Here is a 24,898-nt window from a genome sequence, read left to right as displayed (position 1 = left end):
TGGGTGCGCAAGGGGGTCTGTAATTGGCCCCGTCCTTTTCTATCACTCATCAATCTCTGCCGATCTACAAGCTCACACAATGCCTCGTGACGTGTAGTGAGACGATTTTTGTTTTCACTGAATGTTTGCCTATTACGACAAGCCCCGAATAGGGACGCTAGGATTCATGTGGTTGAATTGGTTAACCCATTGAGACCTGGAACTGTGTCATTTTTAGATTTGAGCTAAAAAGCATTATTTTACACTTTGGGCTATTCAAAAATAGCAGATATACAAGCTCATAGCGCGGCACCGAGTGCCGCGCTATGAGCTTGTAGATCTGCTATTTTTGAAAAATCGTGAAAATGTGTGCAAATCTTTGAATACATATATTTTTAAAGCGAACATTTTTAACTCAAATCGTTGCTTCTGGGGGGTCCCTGGAACAAAATATTTTGATGGGGGTCCGCGGCCTTTTCCAATACTTTTACTTCTACTCCACTACATCTCAGAGGCAAATATTGTACTTTTACTCCACTACAATTATTTGAAAACTTTAGTTACTAGTTACTTTTAAGATATAAATTATTACATTATAAAACATACCTTAACCACTTTAGCCTTATTTTATACATAGTCTATTTGAAAATAGCCGATCTACAAGCTCGCAGCGCGACGCGTTGTGAGCTTGTAGATCTGCTATTGACATGGCAGTTGCCAGGTTCAGCGAGAGAAACAAGCAACAAGGTTAATTTAAACAACCCCAAAGCCACGGCGTCCTCTAACATTAGTCAACCCAGTACAATGCTCGGTACAGATAAACACTTGTTGAACCAAACAGTGCGTCAAATGAATGTCTATTTACTGCTAGTAAAACAGTCAAATTACAACAGCATCTCCTTCTAGAGTTAAACTCATGTTACTCTATACTGAGTCAAAGCCACGTTGTTTGCCATTGTCTCAGTAAAGTCCACCAACATATACAATATAATTGTTCTGTCTCCTGTACTATGTCTACTGGTCTTGTATGGTATTATTAATACAACCGTTTATGTATGGATAGTTATATCAGCACTTTTAACAGCCTGCTCAGGGACTACAGATGAAAGCTAGCTTCTGGCTAACTCTGGTTCATTACACGGATGTGAAAACCAACATGTTGATTAATGTGCACTGTGTCCCTGGTAAATACATAAACATGATAGCAATACTGTTGATAATGTAATCATTTACGTCACTGCCATGCGGAAGTTGTAAGCATACTTTTATAGCCGTTAGCACTGGTTAGCCTAGCTGACTAGTCCCTTTTGTTTTTAACCCAGTTTCAGAGCAATCGTTGCTGCTTAAAGTTAGTTTTAGCAGATCTACAAGCTCAATTTTTAACAGACAAGATATAACAAATGCAATGTTGATTAAAAGCTGGCATTCTGCGTTGTATAATGAATTGTTATGGACAGGTCGATTGTGACGTAAGTTTATAAACAAACCAACAGAGTCCTGGGGCCTGAAACAAACGTAACCTGGCGTTTGCACTTAATTCATTTAAGGCCCGTACATGTACATAAACGTTCAAATTTCAAATATAAAGTTCTCACCTCACGGCCACGGATGTGACGATTCTGTTCGAGCCCTCAGAAGTAACTGTATCTTCAGTATTGTTCAATAAAAAGCATTTTAATCCGATCGGTGGCCATTTTCTCAGCATGTCCGCCATGCTTTCAACTGCATTACCCATCGGTTGGTAGGTGTACTGCACTCTGATAGAGTGGAGCCAGCTATGAGCAAATGGCCACCGATCGGATTAAGATGCGTTTTTATTGAACAATACGGAAGATACAGCTACTTCTGAGGGCCCGTACATAATCATAACATCCGTGGCCATGGATTAAAAACTGTGTTTGAAATCTGAACGTTCATGTAGTCCAAAAAAGGCGGGAAAAAATAAAAATAAAGTAATAAAGGCGGGAGAAAAGTATATATCAAGTAATATTACTCACCTTGGACAAAAGACGACGAAATTAAAGTAGATCCGTGATATATGAACCGAAATCAAGTAGAACAGTTTCCAATAGTAATCTATCATCGACCGGAGAGACCTAGTATCGAGGGACCTTGCATCCGCTGGAAACCTTGAGAACTGAGCCGAGCTCTGCAAGAGCAGCGTAGTTAAAGGGAGGGACAACACAGCAAGGGCTGTGATTGGTCTGACAAGCAGACATGCGTACATGCAAGAGGGCATCCCCGGGAATGCCCTCTCGCGTAACCCAAACAGCTCTATGACGTGCACACACAAACACGACACAAGCCCCCCCCCTCCCCACACACACACACACACACACACACACACACACACACACACACACACACACACACACACACACACACACACACACACACACACACACACACACACACACACTATTACAAGCACGCACATGTGCACGAACCAAAAATAGATACATTTGTTTTCAATGCAAACGTCATTTCACTCATTTAAAAGTTAAAGAGAAGAAGTTAGCGAAATATATAACAGCAATAATAATAATAAGGGTAATAATAATAATAATAATAATAATAATAATAATAATAATAATAGACATACATTGTAATATTTATTTAACAATGAATATCAATGAATCAATTATATCAATACTGCAATTGTAGTACAAGTCTGGTAATGAAAATTTACTTGAGTAAAAGTACAAAAGTATCGGCATCAAAATATACTTAAAGTGTGGTAGATTGTTGATAGTATTACATTCTTCTCAGTTAGTAAAGTATGTTTACTAATGGCAGTGGATATGAATGAATATATTAATCTATTATTTGAATAGCTTGAATGCACAACATGGTACGTATGTCTATACATATGAAACACAATGTTATACATTATACCAGGGATCTTCAACAGGGGGTCCAGGACCCCTAGGGGGTCCTCAGAGTTACTACAGGGGTCCGCCAAATCTTTGTGTGATATGATTTTTCTTTTTTTATATTAACCACTTGAACCCTAGCATCCCTTTTCTGAGGAGAACTTTAGCCAAAAATAGCAGATCTACAAGCTCACAACGCCTCGCAGTGCGAGGCGTTGTGAGCTTGTAGATCGGCTATTTTTGGCAAAGAGTTATAGGTGTAGAGGGAGAAAAGAGCAGCAAAAGTATATCTGAAAACGCCTGAAAACGTTGAAGACCCCTGCATTATACAATATATGCTGTACCACCCCCCAACGGGGGTCCCTGGCCTGAAAACGTTTAAGACCCCTATGACTGCCACATTTCTGTGCCCTTGAATTAGGTGTTACAGTGAATAATAAATCTACAGAATGAATATATGCTTCCAAAAAAGATGCACACCTTAAAGGATTTGTCTCTCAATGATCAAGTTATTTGAAACTTGTCCGCCATCTTATCATATAATGTAATCATCCAACTATATTACATCTATGGTCTTGTATAAGATCATCCTGAACATTCCTCAAAGCCCCTTTGTTTAACTCATCACCCTATATCGGTTACATTCATCAAACAGGTGGTATACCTAGTTTGTGTAATCTGAATCAGAACAGAAAGTCAAGACTAGTGTATAAATTATGTTAACACACATTGTTAGCACACAATCACACACAAACCTGAAAATAAGTATATTTAAAACCAAATCTTATCAGATGGGGGTCTGTGGACAAATACATGTTAATCTTTTGTCGAAGCAGAAGCAGTACTCCCTGTCATCGTCAAGAAGGTGAAGGTGGCAAACGAAGAAGACTACGTCCTCACACTCTATGGGAAATGAAATCACTGAGTCTGAAGGGACAGCAGTTAAATAAAGAATCTTTATTTATATTTCTAATTAAAGTTACAATTGTGTCCTTTCACCAGACTCCCATGAACTACCAAAAGACAAAGTACAAAGTAACCAATAACGAAAATCATACCAAACATTAAAAACACTTATATAGCTTTTGTCTGGCACCTTCCTACCTCTATGACTGCCTAGAGAGATATGTTCCAAACCGGCCCCTCAGGTCTTCAAGTGCTGACCTGCTCGAGGTGCCTACAATGACATAAAAAATACGGTGAAGCAGCATTCTGCTTTTACGGACCAACAGTGTGGAATAAACTCCCATTACACCTAAGACAGGCAGCCTCTGTCGATAGCTTTAAAGCACAGCTCAAGACCTATTTCTTCACTCTTGCTTTTAGCTGATTCTTTGGTTGATTTTTAAGTCCTCACTGTATTGCCTATTTTAATGTTGTTTTATGCTTTTGCTTTTATTTCATTTTATTTTTGTTTGCTTTATTGTTAAATTGGTTGTAACTGTAACTGTATTCTTGCTCTGTAAAGCACTTTGCGCTGCATTTCATGTCATGAAAGGTGCTATACAAATAAAGTTTATTATTATTATTATTACAATCAGCCCATCGTAACTGAAATAAAGAAAGTACAAATAGTCAAGGGAACCAATAAACTCTTGTGCTCTGCTGGGGTGCTGGGGGGGAATAGCCGAGAGCTGGCTACAGCTCCTCTTTATAGTGTCAGGCTCTAATCTAGAGAAGGGGAGTGACAGGTGTCTAGCCAAGACCAGGTCAGCATAGACACTAGGACAAATAATCATTAGTGAACACATAAGCATAGAAAGACTGTAGACTGAGGTGTTAATATTTGGAATTAACATATGCTTTATCGAGTGAGAGAGCTACTTTGATACTTCTTAGCTGTTGAATTTGAATCACTCTGCTGGGACGTGCATGACAGATTTCAGTGAAGGCCTCATCCAAGTAATGCCATTTTTTAAACTTTAGTAACTTTAACCTGGTTACTGTACTTAGGAACTATAATGTATAACAGAGAACAGGAAAACAGTTACTTTAATGCGTTAGTTTAATCCCATGTTTGTCACTGCAGCATAAAGTCTGTCAAGTGCATAAGTCTCACTTTGGTCTGTCGCTAGACAACATGATTCACTGCAGTGTAGACTACATGTTGTCTTAGCTTGGCTTACTTAACTATTGTTTGTTTTACAGGTCAATCCTCATGTCATTTGTGCTCATATATGCATTGCTGAATGTTGTAATTAAAATGATCTGAAATTAGTGTCATTAGTAAATGAGCACCTTCTTAAATGTGCTAGCTTGACTCTGCATTATTCTCAATGTAGGGTCCAGCTACTGGAAGCAAAAATGCCAGGAAGGTGCTGGCTGTGGATGAAACGGCCTTCAGGTAGTGGTGCGAAAGACAGAGTCGGGTATTGTAAAACAAAATATCTTTTTTTTTTAATTAACAGTTGCTTTATCGAGAGTGAGAGCTACTGTTGAGTGAGTTTTTAGCTGTTGAATTTGAATCACTCCATCAATAAGAGAAATTGTTCCTCTATGTCTAATATCAGGGATATTTCTTGCTTACAAACTGATGGCTGTGCAATGCAACTTAAACCATAAGGCATGCAGTAGGCCTAAGATTGTATTTTCAGTTTTTTCACAGCAGCATTAAGTCTGTCAAGTGCTTAAGTATGCACTATAATCCTGCTTCACCTGTTTTTCACTCCAGAATGTTTGTTCTCAAAGCTTAAACTTGATCTGCTAATGATTTGTGAAATGTCTCAGTTCCAGAACTGAGCCGTCCGAACTGCAGTCCCTGAGGCAGCATGTGGGCGACCTTCTAGATGGAGCTCAAGGCCTGCAATAGGTCACACAGAAAATTCAAGGTGTAGTGTCTGCTACCCAGGAGCTGGTGGAACCACAGGCAAAATGCCTGCCTACTCTGCAGAGGTATTGTTTCCATTTTGCATCGGTAACACAGTAATAATCCAATATAGTATTGGAATTAGTGTTGTGACAACTGGCTTGAACGGTTAAAATATATTGACCGTATATAAAATTTTGACGTAAAAGAAAAAAATATGGATTGAGAGACAAGTAAATAAAATGTTAAGACTTTGCTTTTCAGGAAATAAAACAAAGAGAATCAAAAATCATTCAACAAATATGAATGGAGTCAGCTATCTATACTAGCATAGATAAATGTCTGATTTTCAAACCCAACTTTTTATCAAACCAAAATTGTATCTATTGATGACATCATGTCACAAGACGGACATTTGTCCACCTAGAGTAGTCCACACCAGTTATGGCTGGTGTGGACACTGAAAAATGTGTGTATAATATCAATGATAAATGATAAAATGTGTGTTTTTCTTGCGTGTATTTTTTCTTTCTTTTTCTAAATAGAACCAATGATACAGCCCATGCTGTCCTCCTGCTCCAAACGCCTGGCCGGGTGTCGTGTCTGTATTGCAGAGCGGGAGAACGGGCCTTGCCCAAATGCAGAATGTCAGAATGTCTGGAAATATCTGTACATCTGTAGAGTCAAGTGAAGAGACCATAGATCATAGTTATACTGCCACTACTTTCAGCTCATTTGCATTACAACATACCATTGGTTTATCGCAAATGAAATTGCAATCTCATAAAACTTTTAGTAACCAGGTTAAAGGAGCTACACCATGAATTTAAAAAATAATAATAATATTTGATATCATATTGTTTATGTCCCTCAAACGTTTTTCAAAAGGTTTGAGCCTAAATCAAGCCTCAGATATACTCATTCCAACTAACTTCTCTCTGGCTTATAAAGCACTTTCACCTGCAATACCACATTGTCCTGTTTGGCACGGGGCGCTATTGAGCCAGTTTGTATGCATGTTATGTCCTGGTTCTGTGTGGAAAAAGTAAAAAACAAAAATAAGAAAAAAAATTAAAAAAAAAAAAAATGAAAAAAAAAATGTTTTTTTTTTGGGGGGATTTTTTTTTTGTTGGTTAGAACTGAAAAACGGGAGGAATTGTTCCCAGACGTGACGTAGGGTGGGGGAACAAATCTGACGGACTGTTTTCAGACCACTTTACATAAAAAACACAGATAGCCTATGAAAGCCTGCATGCTCGAAGTCGGGTATTTGTTGGAACAGAAGAGAGGTGGGGGAGACCAAAAACACACAAAAATGAAGAAAAAGTTAAAATTCATGGTGTAGACCCTTTAAAGTTAAAAAGATGGCATTACTTGGGTGAGGCCTTCACTTAAATTTGTCAAATCTGTCCCAGCAGAGTGATTGAGGTCGCCCACATGCTTGAGCTCATACCATACCTATGAGTGCTGTCGCTCCACCCTGAGTTTGAAGTGCTGTCCGTCAAGTGTAGGCCACCTGGTTGTGCCTGAGCTCATAGGAGGGCAGGTGGGAGGCTATCAGCACCTGGGGGAGTGTAAAATAATTTGACGCATCAATTATTTTCAGTTGGTCATGAATTAATATAGCTGCTGCAGGATGCATTAAACCTTAATGCATCCTGCTAAGTCACCCCTAAATAATTAAGTGATTAATTAACATTAGTCATTAATAGAAACGTTTTTTAATTGAATAGAGCATTGGTTCTCAAAGTGGTGTCCGGGGACCCCCAGGGGTACTTGAGGCGGTTCCAGGGGGCCCCCAGCTAAATGATGGATAGGAACCAAATGGACCCTTGGTGCTGTAACTCAGAGAGTGTACAAATGGAACCAAATGGACCCGTTCCATTTGTACACTCTCAGAGTTAAATTAACATTGATTTTTATAATATAAATTGGGGTCCCAGAGATATAAATGCCATTAAATGGGGGTCCGTAGCCTAATGCATGTCAAACTGGGGGTCCTTGACATTAAAATGGTTGAGAATCACTGCTAGAAAGCCGTATAAACCTTCTCTTATTGGGGTCCCTGGCTTATCTTTTGAAATGGGGGTCCGCGGGCTAATAAGAGTCAATTTGGGGGTCCTTGACATGAAAAAGTTTGAGAACCACTGGAATAGAGGTCACTATTAGAGGATTTACGGTATCTTCCATGTCAGATTCTCATTCAATACAAGGCCTTCCAGGCAAGTGCCTGTGCGTGCGTGGTTGTGCGTGCGTGGTTGGTTGGGCGTGCATGTGTGGACGATTAGTGTCGCCGTGCGCCCAAGTCTCCCGAGTTTGAGCTCATTAATGTGTGAACGAGAACACAGTCACATAATGTACTTCTGAACCTGAGTATGTAGCCCAGTGGTTCTCAAACTTTTTCATGTCAAGGACCCCCAAATTTTAGCCCGCGGACCCCCATTTGAAAAGATAAGCCAAGGGACCCCCATAAGAGAAGATTTCTACGGCTCTCTAACAGTGATTCTCAACCATTTTAATTTCAAGGACCCCCAGTTTCACATACATTAGGCTACGGACCCCCATTTAATGGCATTTCTATCTCTGGGACCCCAATTTATATAGTAAAATCAATGTTGATTTCACTCTCAGAGTTACAGACCCATAAGGGTCCATTTGGTTCCTATCCATCATTTAGCTGGGGACCCCCTGGAACCCCCTCCAAGTACCCCTGGGGGTCCCCGGACCCCACTTTGAGAACCAATGCATTAGCCTACTATGCAACAACAAAACACAACAGTATCACATGAACAGACCAGTGACAGACCAGAGCAGTTTCACTCCAAACGCACCAAATACAAATTATATAAGAGAATAAGCCAGCAGTAACCTAAGCCTATAATGCCTTAAAAGTGATCATATACACATCTGATGGCACACAGACATACACAACAAGGAAGCAAAACAAATAAGAAAGACAAGTGCCGTCTTACCTTAAGATGAACTGTCAAACAGTGGCACTGACTAGAAAAACCTTCTACTGCTGCTAATTAACAATAATGCATTGCACCTGTGCTGACCTACTGAACCGGGGAATATACCATTTGTCAAGATAGGGGGAATACAAGTTTTGCGGAGAATATAATACCATGTGAAAGCCATCATTTTGTTCTAATTTGCATTTGTAGTTATTTTACAGTAATTCAATAACATAATAATCAATGCTGTAGACATAGATACATTCATGATTTTATTCCCCAAGGCTCCCCATGGAGCCTTGCTATACTCAATTGACACCCCTGATATACACCAATAGTGGAAAAAGTACTCAAATATATGGAATATAAAAGGAAAATAACAAGAACAAAACAACACATAAAATGTAATGGACTAAAAGAAAGAGTGAAACAGTGGGTCTTATAAGATATCTATGGTTGTTGTCTGTCTTATATGTGATGGTAGCTTGTTGTACTATTTTAAAATCTATCCTAAAAGTAACCTGGAGCCAGTTTAATGATGATAAAACTAGAGTAACATGTTCTCTCATCTTGGTTTTGGTTAAAACTCTATAACAAAAAGGTGTTTTGTATTAACCGACACATTATTGTGTGGAATGGATCATCTTGCTCTATAATTGCATTCTGCAGAACATGGCAACACAAGGGTTAAAAACAGGACAAATAAACTCTTGGTCTTCAGTCTCTGGACAACATCCACATGATGAAGCATCACTAATAACTAACACTCAGTCACTTAGTTAGTGTTAGTTCAGTCTCTGGACAACATCCACATGATGAAGCATCACTAATAACTAACACTCTGTTAGTCACTTAGTTAGTGTTAGTTAGTGTTAGTTAGTTCAGTCTCTGGACAATATCCACAGAGGATGTATTGATGATTTTTTTCCCCCGGCAGAACAGCATGTTAATGACGTCACACACACACCGCACACTGCACACGCACACAGCGCACATTTTATTTTACCTTGAAGTAGGAAACATGTTTGTATAGGAAATGTTTTTTAGCTTAGTTTTAGTCTTTTTAAACTAATACAAATTCAAGGAATGCCATGAATCATAGGAGCTGAAACTAAAAGTTTGCTTTGAATGAGTCTTTCTCTTAGACGGTGGCTGAGACATTGCTGTGTGTATATTATCTCTGGTTCATAGCCTGGCACCGGCTTCTAATGCTATCAATGCATTGAATGAGACATTTTCACGTTTTACAGACTATTGAATGGGACATTATCACGGTTCTCGTTGTTAAACGAGTTATCTCTGGAGAACGATACAAATGATAAACCTTTAGATAGGAGAGAAACCTCTAGTGTACTCCAAGGGTTCACATACTGTTTCAGGACACGACGATAAATAATCATATTTGAACTGGGGAGTTGAGGCATTATACTTGACTCGGTTCCACAGATAAACATTGTGAAAATAGCAGATCTACAAGCTCACAACGCCTCACACTGCGAGGCGTTGTGAGCTTGTAGATCTGCTATTTTCACAACATTTGCCTCTTTCTTACGTAATCTAAATATAAAGGTGCAGATACCCTGTAAACACTTATACTGTATGTTGGTTTGTTTACTGTTGAGTGACAACATTAAAGATAAACCCCTAAATCATTAGTTGGGCCCCCTGGGTGTACAGACCCCCAGTTTGGGAACCACTTGATTAAGTTGTATACCTCAGACCCGATGTGTTGTAGGACCTGGGAGTGGTGTGGTCTAACTGTCTCCTCTGCGGGTCGGTTGTTTCTTCATCTGGTTGATCTGTGGTGTGTTAGAGGCCTGTAGCAGCTGGTAGTTCTACTGTCTCTGCTTTACAGTGATGTCTGGTGGATCCTCATCACCTGTGGAAATAATGATTATAATAATAAAGTTTATTAGTATACAGGAAGCACCTTTCATCACATCACATGCAGCACAAAGGGCTTTATATATAAAAAGAACAACAAAAGAGAAATGCAAGCAAAATAAAATGAACACAACATTAAACAACACAAACATTAAGATGAAAACATGATGAAGAACAAATCAAAAGGAGACAAAGATCTAATTAAAACAATACAGGAAAATAACAAGAATAAAACAACAAATACAATGGAATCAACTAAAAACAAGAGTGAAACAGTGAGTCTTGAGCTTGTTATTAAAGCTTTCTTTGGTCGTTGTCTGTCTTATATGTAATGGGAGGTTGTTCCAGACACATCTGTGGGACTCGGGGGTTTAAGTACATTTAATTATACAGTACACCCTCTGTTATCTCTGGACAAAGGTAAGCAAAGGTAGACGTTCATCAAAAGGGTAGTGATACATTACATTACATTACATTATATGAGTTGTTTTTAGACTATGAAGTGCTTATTTATTATATTTGATATTTGTCTTTAGGGAGTGTGGTAGGATATATGTAGGATTGTAGGATGTACTGTATGTTTTCTCTTCTTTTTAAAATGCTGACCCTGGGAGCTGAGCTCCAAAATGTCCTATGCACTTGTGCAAATAAAGTCTATTCTATTCTATTCTATATATTAGGCATTATAGTCACAAATGCTGCAACAGGCTCTGGGGTGCAGCAGTGGAAAAGTGCCGGCCCAACTCCCCCGCGGAGGTTGTGGGTTCGAATCCACCCCCGTGGTGCATCCGGTTTTGTCCAGCGCCAACACGAGCACAATATAGGCTCTATGCACAGCAGCCAAATTATCACTTCCTTCACACGTGTTACCAATGATACTAATGAAGGCTCTGTTCCATTTAGTGGAGCACAGTGGTTCTAATGAAGGCTCTGTTCCATTTAGTGTAACACAGTGGTTCTAATGAAGGCTCTGTTCCATTTAGTGTAACACAGTGGTTCTAATGAAGGCTCTGTTCCATTTAGTGTAACACAGTGGTTCTAATGAAGGCTCTGTTCCATTTAGTGTAACACAGTGGTTCTAATGAAGGCTCTGTTCCATTTAGTGTAACACAGTGGTTCTAATGAAGGCTCTGTTCCATTTAGTGTAGCACAGTGGTTCTAATGAAGGCTCTGTTCCATTTAGTGTAACACAGTGGTTATAATGAAGGCTATGTTCCATTTAGTGTAACACAGTGGTTCTAATGAAGGCTCTGATCCATTTAGTGTAGCACAGTGGTTCTAATGAAGGCTCTGTTCCATTTAGTGTAACACAGTGGTTCTAATGAAGGCTCTGTTCCATTTAGTGTAGCACAGTGGTTCTAATGAAGGCTCTGTTCCATTTAGTGTAACACAGTGGTTATAATGAAGGCTCTGTTCCATTTAGTGTAACACAGTGGTTCTAATGAAGGCTCTGATCCATTTAGTGTAACACAGTGGTTCTAATGAAGGCTCTGTTCCATTTAGTGTAGCACAGTGGTTCTAATGAAGGCTCTGTTCCATTTAGTGTAGCACAGTGGTTCTAATGAAGGCTCTGTTCCATTCCGTGTAGCACAGTGGTTCTAATGAAGGCTCTGTTCCATTTAGTGTAACACAGTGGTTCTAATGAAGGCTCTGTTCCATTCCGTGTAGCACAGTGGTTCTAATGAAGGCTCTGTTCCATTTAGTGTAACACAGTGGTTCTAATGAAGGCTCTGTTCCATTTAGTGTAGCACAGTGGTTCTAATGAAGGCTCTGTTCCATTTAGTATAGCACAGTGGTACTAATGAAGGCTCTGTTCCATTTAGTGTAGCACAGTGGTTCTAATGAAGGCTCTGTTCCATTTAGTGTAACACAGTGGTTCTAATGAAGGCTCTGTTCCATTTAGTGTAACACAGTGGTTCTAATGAAGGCTCTGTTCCATTTAGTGGAGCACAGTGGTTCTCTGATGTTTCAATTCCGACAACCCCCAGAACTCTGAGTGTACAAATGCACCCTTACGGGTCCATTTGTACACTCTCAGAGTTACAAACCTGTAAGGGACTATTTGGAAACCCCTTAAGGAACCATGAGGGTCCCTGGACCCCACATTTTAGACCCCCTGGTGTAGCAGAGTGTTTCCAGTGAGTCAGCACCCTGACTCTGTTTGACCAGTTTGACCAGAGCCTTCATTAGTATCATTGGTAACACCTGTGAATGTCATATGGCTGCTGTGCATAGAGCCTATTGGCCCATGTTCGGGGGGAGGGTGAACGTAATCCTACAGAACCTGTCAGCAGGGAGTGTTGGGTATAAATGGGTACGGTAAGGTTGGCCACCGCTCTACGGTGTCCAACACTCTGCCAGCAGCCTATGAAGCTGAACCTCAACTCAGATCCATCATGGAGGCTGAGGTTCCAAACAGGTCTATGGCTGTCTGTGAATGTCCAGGAGTAAACACACATTCATGTTTATAATCCAGGGTGTGGCTACAGAGTTTATACATCTTCATTTCACTGATTTTATTGTTTTATTGGATCTTGTTTAGTCGATACACTTATGTGTTTTATCTCGTGCTCATTTGATGTTCCTATGTGTCTCATCTGTTAGAAAGTATGTATCTGATATATTACACTTTTACCTTAGCACTAGGTATATTCTTAGTTGCTTGTTTTAGAAGAAAATGCACTTCAGACTTCTGGTGATTAGTAGTTTAGTTCCCTACCTATGTTGAATGCACTTATTGTAAGTCTCTTTGGATAAAAGCGTCTGATTAATGACTGTAATGTAATGTAATGTAATGTAAGCAAGGGATAATGCATGGGGAGGTGGTCATTATTGAAATTTGAAGCCCGGCAGGGTATGCACCGAGGCGAAGAAGGGTAAAACCAAGCAGCGCAGGTTGGCACGAGCAGGTGTTCTAAGTCTCTGATTACACAGCGGTCCGTTATGGAGCTCATCGGTCATTATCCAGAAATAATGACCGATGACTGACCAATCAGAATCGAGCATTCAACCAAGCCGTGTAATAATGTAATGTGATGTAAATGTAATGATTTGTTTCTCATAAGAGTCTTTTAACCCTTGAAGACCGCGAACGCATCTGTGTCATTTTAGATTTATTTGGCTATTCAAAAATATCAGTGTGTAAATCTTTGAATATATATTTTAAAGCTGACATTTTTTTTCATTCAGATCTGTGTTTCTGGGGGTCCCTGGAACAACATATTATGATAATATAAACTGTTAGGATTTAGATATTCAAAGATTTGCACACATTTTCACGATTTTTCTAAAATAGCAGATCTACTTTAGTACTTTTACTCAACAGTAACATTTTGAACACAGGCCTTTTACTTGTAACAAGAGTATTTTTATATCATGGTATTGCTACTTTTACTTAAGGAAAATATCTGAGTACTTCTTCCACCACTGCGCTTGAGGCGAGGCCCCCTAAACACTTAAAATAGCAGATCTGCAAGCTCACAACGCCTCGCACTGCGAGGTGTTGTGAGCTTGTAAATCGGCTATTTTCACAACGTTTGCCTCTTTCTTACGTAATCTAAATATAAAGGTGCAGATACCCTGTAAACACTTATACTGTATGTTGGTTTGTTTACTGTTGAGTGAGAAAACTGTGTTGCATATTAAAGATAACCCCCAAAAGCATTTGGGGGGTCCCCTGGGTGTACCGACCCCCAGTTTGGGAACCACTGGACAAGTTGATAAGGTTGTATACCTCAGAGCCCATGTGTTGTAGGACCTGGGAGTGGTGTGGTCTAGCTGCCTCTACCGGTCTGTCTTTCTTCATCTGGTGTGTCAGAGCCCGGCAGCGGCTGGTGTTCTATAGGATAAGTATAATTCCTTTTAACAGGTCGTTCATGAAAGTCCTTGCGGTCTTGTTTCCAATGAGAACCTGTGAGCAATTAGGGGTTAAGAGTCTTGCTCAGGGACAAATTTCATTTCATCGACACATATGCTGACCTGGCCAGGAATCGAACCTGGGGCAACCAGGGCCTCTGGCTCCCTAGGCGGGCTCACTAACCATTCAGCCACTAACCATTCACGGGTTCACTAACCATTCAGCTATGGCCGCCCTTTAAAACACTGCTGTCTCTGCTTTGCAGTGATGTCTGGTGGACCCTCATTGTCCTCACCTGTGGAAATAATAATAATAATACTAATAAACTTCATTTGTGTACAGGCAGCACCTTTCATGATATACAAAGAACAACACAAGAGAAATGCAAGCAAAATAAAATGAACACAACATTAAACACAAACATTCAGATGAAAAACATGATGAAGAACAAATTAAAAGGAGGCAAAGATCTAATTAAAACAATACAGGAAAATAACAAGAACAAAACAACACATACAATGGAATCAACTAAAAACAAGAGTGAAAAAGTGGGTCTTTAAATCTATCTATGGTCGTTGCCGGTCTTATATGTAATGGAATATACATGCAATGGGTTGCTATGGTCTTATATGTAATGGAATATACATGCAATGGGTTGCTATGGTCTTATATGTAATGGAATAAACATGCAATGGGTTGCTATGATCTTATATGTAATGGAATAAACATGCAATGGGTTGCTATGGTCTTATATGTAATGGAATATACATGCAATGGGTTGCTATGGTCTTATATGTAATGGAATATACATGCAATGGGTTGCTATGGTCTTATATGTAATGGAATATACATGCAATGGGTTGCTATGGTCTTATATGTAATGGAATATACATGCAATGGGTTGCTATGGTCTTATATGTAATGGAATAAACAATGGGTTGCTATGGTCTTATATGTAATGGAATATACATGCAATGGGTTGCTATGGTCTTATATGTAATGGAATAAACATGCAATGGGTTGCTATGATCTTATATGTAATGGAATAAACATGCAATGGGTTGCTATGGTCTTATATGTAATGGAATATACATGCAATGGGTTGCTATGGTCTTATATGTAATGGAATATACATGCAATGGGTTGCTATGGTCTTATATGTAATGGAATATACATGCAATGGGTTGCTATGGTCTTATATGTAATGGAATATACATGCAATGGGTTGCTATGGTCTTATATGTAATGGAATATACATGCAATGGGTTGCTATGGTCTTATATGTAATGGAATATACATGCAATGGGTTGCTATGGTCTTATATGTAATGGAATATACATGCAATGGGTTGCTATGGTCTTATATGTAATGGAATAAACAATGGGTTGCTATGGTCTTATATGTAATGGAATATACATGCAATGGGTTGCTATGGTCTTATATGTAATAGGAGCTTGTTCCAGGCCGTTGGCCCATAAAAGCAGAAAGCTGCTTCAACATGTTTTAAAAAAAAAAAACATTTTTGGAGGTCAGCAAGATGACCTCAGGGGACGATTTAGAACATATCTGGGCAGGCAATCAGAAAGGTATGAATGTGATAAACAATTGTGCCTTAAAAACATTTAAAACACATTTAAAATCAATCCTAAAAGTTACCAGGAGTCAGTGTAAAGATGCTCCAACAGGAGTGATATGTTTTCTCATCTTGGTTTTAGTTAAAACTCTGAACAAGTTGTAGTGTGACTCTATCAGTGCTTTACTTATGAAGGACAGAACTAAGTACATTACAGTAGTAGAGACATGAGAAGATGATGATAAACCCTCTTGTCTGTGCTGTAGATACTGGTGGTGTGGTCTGTGGCCACACAGTCGAGGCAGAAGGCCCCCACCCTAGAGCCTAGGGTCTGCCTGACGTTTCTTCCAGTAAAGAGGGAGTTTTTCGTTGCCACTGTCGCAACATTGCTTGCTCAGGATGGACTGTGGGATCTCTACTCTACATGTAAAGTGTCTTGTTGTTCAGGATGGACTGTGGGGTTTCTGCTCTACATGTAAAGTGTCTTGTTGTTCAGGATGGACTGTGGGGTCTCTGCTCTACATGTAAAGTGTCTTGTTGTTCAGGGTGGACTGTGGGGTCTCTGCTCTACATGTAAAGTGTCTTGTTGTTCAGGGTGGACTGTGGGGTCTCTGCTCTACATGTAAAGTGTCTTGTTGTTCAGGATGGACTGTGGGGTCTCTGCTCTACATGTAAAGTGTCTTGTTGTTCAGGATGGACTGTGGGGTCTCTGCTCTACATGTAAAGTGTCTTGTTGTTCAGGATGGACTGTGGGGTCTCTGTTCTACATGTAAAGTGTCTTGTTGTTCAGGATGGACTGTGGGGTCTCTGCTCTACATGTAAAGTGTCTTGTTGTTCAGGATGGACTGTGGGGTCTCTGTTCTACATGTAAAGTGTCTTGTTGTTCAGGATGGACTGTGGGGTCTCTGCTCTACATGTAAATTGTCTTGTTGTTCAGGATGGACTGTGGGGTCTCTGCTCTACATGTAAAGTGTCTTGTTGTTCAGGATGGACCGTGGGGTCTCTGCTCTACATGTAAAGTGTCTTGTTGTTCAGGATGGACTGTGGGGTCTCTGTTCTACATGTAAAGTGTCTTGTTGTTCAGGATGGACTGTGGGGTCTCTACTCTACATGTAAAGTGTCTTGTTGTTCAGGATGGACTGTGGGGTCTCTGTTCTACATGTAAAGTGTCTTGTTGTTCAGGATGGACTGTGGGGTCTCTGCTCTACATGTAAATTGTCTTGTTGTTCAGGATGGACTGTGGGGTCTCTGCTCTACATGTAAAGTGTCTTGTTGTTCAGGATGGACTGTGGGGTCTCTGCTCTACATGTAAAGTGTCTTGTTGTTCTAATGACGAAACTGAAACTCAATTTTCTCCTTGTTGTTTTCTTCTCCTCGTCGATCACTGTGCGCAGCTCAATTTTAAGGATTTTAACAAGGTCTATGGCGACGTGAAAAAAACAACAAACAACAATAAAACGTTGGCACTGGTGAGTACATTATGAGATTAACCTCTGGCGGTCAATGTGTTAATCATGGGTGAGGTTTACTGGATTGAGTACAATAGTTAGATATGACTGAAACGTTCAAATCTTTCCAAAGTCAGGATTCTTGTCATGCTTACCAAAGACAAGATGGAAGATTTCATCATCACCATCGGTGTCATCTGCCCCGGTGTTATCTGAAGAACACACCATGAGGACAGTTAGGACAACATAACCTCACACAGACTGAACATGAAGAACACACCATGAGGACAGTTAGGACAGATCAGGCCTCCTGGTGGCGCTATAAAAGACACAGTACGCCTTGCCTACTTGTTGTTAACTAGTTGTACAAGCTCTTGTTTTATTGTTATATTGGATCTTGTTTATTTGATACAACCCTTGAAGACCGCGAACGCATCTGTGTCATTTTAGATTTATTTGGCTATTCAAAAATATCAGTGTGTAAATCTTTGAATATATATTTTAAAGCTGACATTTTTTTTCATTCAGATCTGTGTTTCTGGGGGTCCCTGGAACAACATATTATGATAATATAAACTGTTAGGATTTAGATATTCAAAGATTTGCACACATTTTCACGATTTTTCTAAAATAGCAGATCTACTTTAGTACTTTTACTCAACAGTAACATTTTGAACACAGGCCTTTTACTTGTAACAAGAGTATTTTTATATCATGGTATTGCTACTTTTACTTAAGGAAAATATCTGAGTACTTCTTCCACCACTGCGCTTGAGGCGAGGCCCCCTAAACACTTAAAATAGCAGATCTGCAAGCTCACAACGCCTCGCACTGCGAGGTGTTGTGAGCTTGTAAATCGGCTATTTTCACAACGTTTGCCTCTTTCTTACGTAATCTAAATATAAAGGTGCAGATACCCTGTAAACACTTATACTGTATGTTGGTTTGTTTACTGTTGAGTGAGAAAACTGTGTTGCATATTAAAGATAACCCCCAAAAGCATTTGGGGGGTCCCCTGGGTGTACCGACCCCCAGTTTGGGAACCACTGGACAAGTTGATAAGGTTGTATACCTCAGAGCCCATGTGTTGTAGGACCTGGGAGTGGTGTGGTCTAGCTGCCTCTACGGGTCTGTCTTTCTTCATCTGGTGTGTCAGAGCCCGGCAGCGGCTGGTGTTCTATAGGATAAGTATAATTCCTTTTAACAGGTCGTTCATGAAAGTCCTTGCGGTCTTGTTTCCAATGAGAACCTGTGAGCAATTAGGGGTTAAGAGTCTTGCTCAGGGACAAATTTCATTTCATCGACACATATGCTGACCTGGCCAGGAATCGAACCTGGGGCAACCAGGGCCTCTGGCTCCCTAGGCGGGCTCACTAACCATTCAGCCACTAACCATTCACGGGTTCACTAACCATTCAGCTATGGCCGCCCTTTAAAACACTGCTGTCTCTGCTTTGCAGTGATGTCTGGTGGACCCTCATTGTCCTCACCTGTGGAAATAATAATAATAATACTAATAAACTTCATTTGTGTACAGGCAGCACCTTTCATGATATACAAAGAACAACACAAGAGAAATGCAAGCAAAATAAAATGAACACAACATTAAACACAAACATTCAGATGAAAAACATGATGAAGAACAAATTAAAAGGAGGCAAAGATCTAATTAAAACAATACAGGAAAATAACAAGAACAAAACAACACATACAATGGAATCAACTAAAAACAAGAGTGAAAAAGTGGGTCTTTAAATCTATCTATGGTCGTTGCCGGTCTTATATGTAATGGAATATACATGCAATGGGTTGCTATGGTCTTATATGTAATGGAATAAACATGCAATGGGTTGCTATGGTCTTATATGTAATGGAATATACATGCAATGGGTTGCTATGGTCTTATATGTAATGGAATAAACATGCAATGGGTTGCTATGGTCTTATATGTAATGGAATATACATGCAATGGGTTGCTATGGTCTTATATGTAATGGAATAAACATGCAATGGGTTGCTATGGTCTTATATGTAATGGAATATACATGCAATGGGTTGCTATGGTCTTATATGTAATGGAATATACATGCAATGGGTTGCTATGGTCTTATATGTAATGGAATAAACAATGGGTTGCTATGGTCTTATATGTAATGGAATATACATGCAATGGGTTGCTATGGTCTTATATGTAATAGGAGCTTGTTCCAGGCCGTTGGCCCATAAAAGCAGAAAGCTGCTTCAACATGTTTTAAAAAAAAAAAAACATTTTTGGAGGTCAGCATGATGACCTCAGGGGACGATTTAGAACATATCTGGGCAGGCAATCTGAAAGGTATGAATGTGATAAACAATTGTGCCTTAAAAACATTTAAAACACATTTAAAATCAATCCTAAAAGTTACCAGGAGTCAGTGTAAAGATGCTCCAACAGGAGTGATATGTTTTTTCATCTTGGTTTTAGTTAAAACTCTGAACAAGTTGTAGTGTGACTCTATCAGTGCTTTACTTATGAAGGACAGAACTAAGTACATTACAGTAGTAGAGACATGAGAAGATGATGATAAACCCTCTTGTCTGTGCTGTAGATACTGGTGGTGTGGTCTGTGGCCACACAGTCGAGGCAGAAGGCCCCCACCCTAGAGCCTAGGGTCTGCCTGACGTTTCTTCCAGTAAAGAGGGAGTTTTTCGTTGCCACTGTCGCAACATTGCTTGCTCAGGATGGACTGTGGGATCTCTACTCTACATGTAAAGTGTCTTGTTGTTCAGGATGGACTGTGGGGTTTCTGCTCTACATGTAAAGTGTCTTGTTGTTCAGGATGGACTGTGGGGTCTCTGCTCTACATGTAAAGTGTCTTGTTGTTCAGGATGGACTGTGGGGTCTCTGCTCTACATGTAAAGTGTCTTGTTGTTCAGGATGGACTGTGGGGTCTCTGCTCTACATGTAAAGTGTCTTGTTGTTCAGGATGGACTGTGGGGTCTCTGTTCTACATGTAAAGTGTCTTGTTGTTCAGGATGGACTGTGGGGTCTCTGCTCTACATGTAAAGTGTCTTGTTGTTCAGGATGGACTGTGGGGTCTCTGTTCTACATGTAAAGTGTCTTGTTGTTCAGGATGGACTGTGGGGTCTCTGCTCTACATGTAAATTGTCTTGTTGTTCAGGATGGACTGTGGGGTCTCTGCTCTACATGTAAAGTGTCTTGTTGTTCAGGATGGACTGTGGGGTCTCTGCTCTACATGTAAAGTGTCTTGTTGTTCAGGATGGACTGTGGGGTCTCTGTTCTACATGTAAAGTGTCTTGTTGTTCAGGATGGACTGTGGGGTCTCTGCTCTACATGTAAAGTGTCTTGTTGTTCAGGATGGACTGTGGGGTCTCTGTTCTACATGTAAAGTGTCTTGTTGTTCAGGATGGACTGTGGGGTCTCTGCTCTACATGTAAATTGTCTTGTTGTTCAGGATGGACTGTGGGGTCTCTGCTCTACATGTAAAGTGTCTTGTTGTTCAGGATGGACTGTGGGGTCTCTGCTCTACATGTAAAGTGTCTTGTTGTTCTAATGACGAAACTGAAACTCAATTTTCTCCTTGTTGTTTTCTTCTCCTCGTCGATCACTGTGCGCAGCTCAATTTTAAGGATTTTAACAAGGTCTATGGCGACGTGAAAAAAACAACAAACAAAAATAAAACGTTGGCACTGGTGAGTACATTATGAGATTAACCTCTGGCGGTCAATGTGTTAATCATGGGTGAGGTTTACTGGATTGAGTACAATAGTTAGATATGACTGAAACGTTCAAATCTTTCCAAAGTCAGGATTCTTGTCATGCTTACCAAAGACAAGATGGAAGATTTCATCATCACCATCGGTGTCATCTGCCCCGGTGTTATCTGAAGAACACACCATGAGGACAGTTAGGACAACATAACCTCACACAGACTGAACATGAAGAACACACCATGAGGACAGTTAGGACAGATCAGGCCTCCTGGCGCTATAAAAGACACAGTACGCCTTGCCTACTTGTTGTTAACTAGTTGTACAAGCTCTTGTTTTATTGTTATATTGGATCTTGTTTATTTGATACACTTATTTGTTTTAGCTCTTGCTCATTTGATTTTGATATGTGCTAATGTCTCTACCTTTGTTGATTATTGCCTTAAACCATGGGTTACTTCTCTCCCCTCTTATACCAGGGATTTGATTGATTTTATTAGCAAATTAAAGTCTGTGCGCCTACAGTACCCACCACAGAGTGTCTGTTGGTCACGTTGGATGTTAGCAGCCTTTACACCAACATTTTCTGAGGCAAAGAGATCCTCTTATTAAACCTAGCACAGCCTGTGTCACTGAGCTCACCAAATTAGTATTGACTACAAATGACTTTCTCTACAAAAATGACTTCTTACAAACTAAGGGGACAGCCATGGGCAGCACAATGGCCCCCAACTACGCACATTTATATATGGGTTATTTTGAGCAACATTTTGTTCTAGACTCTACTGTTAATCCTTACTATTCCAATATTCTACTTTATCAGCGTTAATATCGATGACCTGTTCATTTTATGGATGGGTTGGCAGAAACTCTTAAATCGTTTCATGCCTATTTAAATCCGGCCAACGAACATTTGCAATTTACCATCGAGTTCAGTGACACAAGCATTAGTTTTCTGGATGTGTTGGTCATGAAAAAATGACAACTCCATACAGACAGACCTGCATCGAAAACCTACTGATAGGAATACTCTACTTCGAGGGGATAGTTTTCACCCCACACATTTGATTAGAAGCCTGCCCATTAGTCAGTTTCATATGGCACCAGGGTCTGCAGCACTGATGCTGGCTATAGTGTACAGGCCACTGACTTGACCAACAGATTTAGAGATAGAGGGTATAAACAGGAATGGGTTGATGTCGCTGTTGATCGTTTTAAAACCATGACGCAAGGGGAATGTCTCATACCTAAAATCAGACCTCAAAAGGCAAATTCTCCTTTCTGTGTCCTCAGATACTCACCCATGGGCTTTGATTTAAAAAAAAATAAGTGCAAAACATTGGCAAATAATTAAATCGGACCACAGACTCAATACTGTCTTTAAAGAAGCCCCAGCTGTTGTTTTTAAACAGCCTCCTAATTTGAGGGACCAGTTGGTGAGATCTTATACGCCCGAACTAAAACAAAGCTCCTTTTTGGATGACATTCCCGACGGGAACTACAGGTGTGGGCAACTCCCAGTGTGGCTTTACGACTAAGTGCAAAACTTACACACATCCCCACAGTGGTAAAACCGTTAAGATACGCGGTGTGATTACCTGTAGTACCAAACATGTGGTGTATCTTATTAAATGTCCCTGTGACTTGGGGTATGTAGGAAAGACCAACAGACCCCTACGTACTCGCATCAGCGAGCACCGCCCTAACATTAGATGCGAGGACGAACGCAATCCTGTGGCTCTACACTTTAGACAAGCAGGCCACAGTATTAGTACTTTCTGTTACACAGGCATTGAAAAGGTGTCACAGCCCCCTAGAGGAGGCAATTTAGAACGCCGCCTGTTACAACGTGAAATGTTTCACATTTACTCTCTAAATACTATGGCTCCTCATGGGTTAAACGAGGAATTCGACATTAAACCTTTTCTGTAACATGTATACTAGTCTGTTGGTTCTCAAAGTGGGGTCCGGGGACCCCCAGGGGTACTTGAGGGGGTTCCAGGAGGTACCCAGCTAAATGGTAGTTAGGAACCAAATGGACCCTTATGGGTCTGTAACTCTGAGAGTGTACAAATGGAACCAAATGGACCCTAACGGGTCCATTTGGTTCCATTTGTACACTCTCAGAGTTAAATTAACATTGATTTTACAATTTAGATTGGGGTCCAAGAGATAGAAATGCCATTAAATGGGGGTCCGTAGCCTAATGCGTGTCAAACTGGGGGTCCTTGAAATTAAAATGCTTGAAAATCACTGCTATAGAGCCGTAAAAATCTTCTCTTATGGGGGTCCTTGGCATATCTTTTCAAATGGGGGTCCGCGGGCTAATAAGTGTCAATTTGGGGGTCCTTGACGTGAAAAAGTTTGAGAACCACTGTACTAGTCTTGTCTTGCTTTATTGCATTTTTAATGTTTAATGTTCATATATATCTGACTGTGTGGTTTCTCTGTTTATGGTTCAGGGAGCTATGTTTATATACATTGTGGTAGACTGGTATTTAGTATAGGGTATAGACACATATTTACTACAAATGTTTCCCTTTTTCCCGATGGCCACTAAAGAATAATGGCTATTCTATGTAACTGTCATAGATCTGTGAGTCAGTCTGTGTGTCATAGACTCACAAACTGGGGTGTTGTCCCCGGGTGCCTGCACTCAGTGATTAGTGTATCCTGCCCTCCTCTGTTCTTCTTCTACCAGTCTCCTCACACTACTCAGTATACCTGACCAAGCCCACATCGGCCCAAACGTTGTTATGTTGACCGCTCTAGTGCTCTACTCATTACATTTGCCGGGAGCATTAAGACGTTGTGCGGACTCTTTTCTTTTGTTCAGATTTTGCTATGTGTCTCATGTGTTTAAGACATTATGTAGCTGATATATTACACTTTTACCTTAGCACTAGGTATACTCTTAGTTGTTTTAGAAGAGAATGCACTTAAAGACTTCTGGTGATTAGTAGTTTTGTTTCCTACCTATGCTGAATATACTTATTGTAAGTCTCTTTGGATAAAAGCGTCTGATAAATGACTGTAATGTAAATGTTTACCTGGTATCCTATAGGTTCACACGTTCACACTGCAGACAGGGCGGTGCTGGAGGACAGTGGAGGACGGTGGAGGACAGAGGGCTCTGGTCTGGAACGTCCTGCATGAGATGAGGAGAGAGAGGACATATATTAATATTGTCATTAAACTGAATGACTGTCTGGTTATCCTGAATGACAGCTCTGTCACTATTACAATGTCTCTCCTCTATATGAACACAATGTAAATGTCTCTCCTCTATATGAACACAATGTAAATGTCTCATCTCTATATAATAATATACACTTTAATATCATTAAAGTGTATATTATATTATGTCTACATTCACAATGTGGATAAGGTACTTAGGTCATTACTGTGTTTGGTCACTAGATGGCAGTCTAACAACATATAATGGACCAAGTCCTCACTCTGACTGAAGTGATTTCAGTGATTTAGATCAGATTAAAGTTTATGTAACAATAAAATAAATGTTCAGAATCATCTTCTATAATAAACCCTGATGGGTCTGCAGGGAGATTTCATCACATCTAAGTTTAAAGCCTCAATCTGTGATTTATTCAACTTGCAGACTTGTAGATTTGCTATTTTTGAAAAGCCAAAGTATAAATGAGAATTACTCTTTGGGCATTGCACATAGGAGTAAGAGACTCATTATTGCGCTGAATGATTGTTATATAGGCCTGGAACCCCCTAAGCCAATTTCCAGGCCTATATAACAATCATTCAGCGGAATAATGAGTCTCTTACTCCTATGTGCAAT

At 40.1% G+C, this 24,898-nt stretch overlaps 1 protein-coding gene across 1 annotated transcript in view; it reads right to left on the bottom strand.

Annotated features, from left to right (window-relative positions):
• The window catches only part of LOC311060302 (uncharacterized protein), a gene marked incomplete at both ends in the record, with an annotated part of 36,907 nt that extends 14,515 nt beyond the window's left edge, over positions 1-22,392 (bottom strand). Inside the window, 3 exons of the mRNA XM_084078439.1 lie at positions 17,532-17,588; positions 21,204-21,260; positions 22,389-22,392. Of these exons, the coding sequence (XP_083934565.1) occupies positions 17,532-17,588; positions 21,204-21,260; positions 22,389-22,392 (118 nt within the window). The remainder of the gene's footprint in view (positions 1-17,531; positions 17,589-21,203; positions 21,261-22,388) is intronic.
• Between the last annotated feature and the right edge of the window lie 2,506 nt (positions 22,393-24,898).

This window comes from Gymnoscopelus microlampas (assembly GCF_963454915.1).
Source record: "Gymnoscopelus microlampas genome assembly, chromosome: 14".
In the NCBI taxonomy this organism is placed as follows: Eukaryota; Metazoa; Chordata; class Actinopteri; order Myctophiformes; family Myctophidae; genus Gymnoscopelus; species Gymnoscopelus microlampas.
Note: the sequence above shows the minus strand (reverse complement) of the source record. Positions and strands in the feature narration are given on the sequence as shown.